The sequence below is a fragment of the Charadrius vociferus genome, unplaced genomic scaffold (genome assembly GCF_000708025.1).
Source record: "Charadrius vociferus isolate BGI_N301 unplaced genomic scaffold, ASM70802v2 scaffold549, whole genome shotgun sequence".
Classification (NCBI taxonomy): domain Eukaryota; kingdom Metazoa; phylum Chordata; class Aves; order Charadriiformes; family Charadriidae; genus Charadrius; species Charadrius vociferus.
In genome coordinates this window covers 1146014-1149430 of record NW_009650103.1, presented here as the reverse complement: position 1 = coordinate 1149430, position 3417 = coordinate 1146014, and the positions used below count along the sequence as shown (strand labels likewise).

The following is a 3417-nucleotide window of genomic DNA, read 5'->3' as shown; positions in this document are numbered from 1 at the left end:
AAAAAAAAAAAGGAAAAAAAAAAAAGCCAAAGCTGACCCCAAACACCTCCTCTCATCCCTGTTCTCCCTGAGGACAGCCCATCCAGACTGCACTGCAGCAGGGCAGACTCTCTGCCCCGAGCTGCAGAGCAGCAAAAGGCACCCCTGGGTGCTCCCTCGGGGGCTGCGTCCTGCAGAGCTTTGCCCATCTCCTTGGGTTATTTTGCAGGTGGTGTGGCCCTCGGGGCGAGGGAATGGGGCACCACAGGCTCAGGGTAAGCGCATGTTGAAAGAAGGGTATTTCCACCCCCCATCCCATCTCCCTCCCACAGATTCCCCGGAGCTGCCTTCGCCTCCCTCCCCGCTCACCTCCGACCAGGGGGTCGTGTACCACTTGAAGCACGGCCGCTCGAAGCACGTCGTCTCCTCCACGGGCTTCTTGGCGATGTCGCAGTCGGCGGGGTTGCGGGTCTTGATCTTCCCGTTGACGATCTCCAGGCAGAGCACGATCCTCTTCTTCACCCCCCGGCCACACGTGGTGTTACACTGCAGGGGCGCGAGCGGGGCCAGCTGAGAGCCGTGCAGCCCGGGCCGTCCCCACCGCATCACCCCTCTCCTCCGTCATCCCCCAAAACCAATCCCCCACCCCAAGCACATCCCCCCCAGCCCAGGGGGGGGGGTCACACTCACCCGCTCCCAGTCCTGCGCCAGCCAGTGCGAGGGGCAGTTCTTGTCCCCGCAGGGATGGATGCCCAGCGGCTTCGTCTCCAGGTTGCACTGCGACTCCGGCACCACCCGCCCGTCGCTGGTTTTGCAGTACACGTGCCGGATCATCCTGCCCTGCCCGCAGCCACCGCTGCACTGAAACCGCAGCGGGCACGGCAGGCGGTCAGCAGCGGGGAAGGCAGCAGGGCTCCATCCCCATCCCCGTCCCCGCAGGGTCCCCAGGACAAGGTCTCCGGGACAGGGGCCAAGATGCCTCCACGGGGCTCACTCAGCCACCTCCCCAACCCCACCACCGGCGAATCACGGAGGGATCCTTGGAGATCAGCTTAAAATAGCCACGGGGAAGTTCAGCGCATCCTTCCCTGGGCAGCCCCACCGCAGCCGACCCACCCCGTGGTCCCATCACGCTGACGCCGAGCAAAACTCAGCATCTCTCGGGCCAGGCAGGAGGGGAACCCCCGTGAGCAGGGAACCCCGGGATGGCTCTCAGAGAGGTCAAGGCAAAGGGGACCAAGCAAGGGGGTACAAATATTTTCCCCCCTCCCTGAGACTGCGAAGGGCCAGGCAGGCACTGCCCTGAGCGCTGGAGGAGGCAGCGAGCGTTCCCCGGCTCTTTTGCGGCCGCTCTTGCAGAGGCGCGCGGTGTTTCACAGCGCCGCTGCTGCCATGGAAACTACTTATTTTTAGCTGATGCTAATGTATCAAAACCCGGGTAAAAATAGCTTGGGGTGGAAGGGGTTCTCTGTAGCAGAATTGTGCGGAAAGGGGAAAAGGGGGGAAAGAAAAGGGAAAAGGGGGAAAAGAAAGGGGAAAAGGGGGAAAAGGAAGGGGAAAATGTTCATTTTCTGGGCAGGGAGCATCAGCATTGTCAAGGTACGCTATGCAGCAGACAGGATGATTTTGACACCCACTAAGGCCCTCTTGCAGGTGATGGCAGCAGGAGCTGACCGCGTTTTCAGGGTTTAACCCCTCCTGCACGCTGTGCCCCTGAAGGAGAAGCCCCAGGGACAACCTGCTGGGAAGCCGTGGGACCCACTGGGATGCTGGATCACCCCCAGTGCCGGAGTCCACCCAGCAGCTCATCCCTGCCCTGTGCAAGGAGGAGCCGTGTGAAGAGGAGGGCTCGGCGCTCCCAAACACCACCAAACCCCGGTGCCACCATGGGCGGTCGGTCAGGGTGGCCCAGGGTGACCCCACCGGTGGGCAAGTCCTGGCGATGAGATAGAGGGTGACACGGGGACTAGGAGAGCCAAAGCGGCTGAATCATTTTGGAGGTGGGCTCTGCCAGCGGGTCTGTCGGAGCTGGGAGCTGCCGGGGAGGATGAGTCCAACCCCAAATCTCCCAGCGCCGGAGACACAAGCAAGCCTGCAAGCAGGGCCAGCTGCAACGGGTCGTGATGGCCACTTGGTTGGCCACCCCGGGATCTCACCGGTCCCCAGTCGGAGACGGTCCACTGCCGGTCGCAGGGTGGTCCTGTGCAGTTCTTCTCGGCTAGGGGCCGGGCGCTGGCGTCGCACAGCTTCTCGTCCTCCGAGCAGCGGATGTCCCGTGTCACCACGCTCCGCTCTCCGCACCGGGCTGAGCACTGCGGGGAGGGGACGGGGTGGGGGACGGCGTCAGCAGGGGCTCCCGCTGCGATGGGAACTGGGACCTGCTTTCTGGGTGGTTGGGGTTTTTTTAACGTTTTTAACATGGAACTCTAAAAACACACTGACAACGTGCAGGTGACTGTCTGCAAAACAACCCGTAGCAAAGCCGCTCCTCTCCCCAGAACCCCTCGGCAGCTTCAGCAGCCGGGGTGAGGTGCCGAAGGGCTGTAGCCCGTCCGGGTGCTGTGCGAGCTCTTCGCCGGGTGATGCCAGAGGGCGACAACCCAAGGCACTAAAAATGCCCGATCAGAGCTGGAAAGTTTTAGCTGTCACTTAGAGAGAGGGTGAGATCTTCCTCACCTCCTTCCCAGGAACAGCCAGCTCCTTTCCACCTCTTTGGAGAATGTTTTCCCCAAACCACACAACTGAGAGTTTTATGCTGCGGATAAATTTGGCACCGCGCGGCCCCCGTGACATTATTTAGAACTGGATTTGAGTTACTACAGTCTCGCATACGCACATTTGCTCCATGCATAACGCAAAGCAGGGAAAAGTGTCAACAGCACAGCGCTCAGACGCACCGCGCTGATACGTTAATCCTCAGATTCCTGAAACGTGCTTTTTTTTTTTTTTTTAAAAATGCCTATTTCCCCAGCCAACTTGGCACCCTGCTGCACATGGGATCCAAATGAGATTAGCTTTGCTGCTGGCTAAGAACAAACTACTCCAGGACTGTCTCAAGCAATCTGTCCCTGACACATGCTGGAGGAGAATACGGATTTCTGTAAAATAAGCCACTCCGGTTCGCTACGCCAGTCAAAATAACGCGCCAGCACGTGCGCAGGGAGCTCCTCTCTACCCAGCTGGGAAAGTCAAAACATCCTGCAACACCAGGGAACGCACCAGCCCCTCCACCGGCTCGAGGGAAACGACTCGCCCCAGCTTGGAGAGGAAAAGAGGCATTTAAATTATAACCAAGAAGCATTTGGGGAACCTCCCAGGAGGAAGAATCCGATCCCTGGTGGTGGAAACCCTGGGGCAGGTTGGCACCCACCGACAGCTCAGCTCGGAGTTCGGGCTGCTCTTGCTTAAGGGGCTCTGGGCTTGATTTGGGAGCAGGAA

At 60.0% G+C, this 3417-nt stretch overlaps 1 protein-coding gene across 1 annotated transcript in view; it reads right to left on the bottom strand.

Moving 5' to 3' along the window:
- Positions 1–3417, bottom strand: part of ADAMTSL2 (ADAMTS-like 2) — a 25974-nt gene that overhangs the window by 2325 nt on the left and 20232 nt on the right. The window contains exons 14-16 of the mRNA XM_009892250.1: positions 2136–2291; positions 670–840; positions 349–525 (exon numbers count right to left, since the gene is read on the bottom strand). Coding sequence (XP_009890552.1) covers positions 349–525; positions 670–840; positions 2136–2291 — 504 coding nt within the window. The remainder of the gene's footprint in view (positions 1–348; positions 526–669; positions 841–2135; positions 2292–3417) is intronic.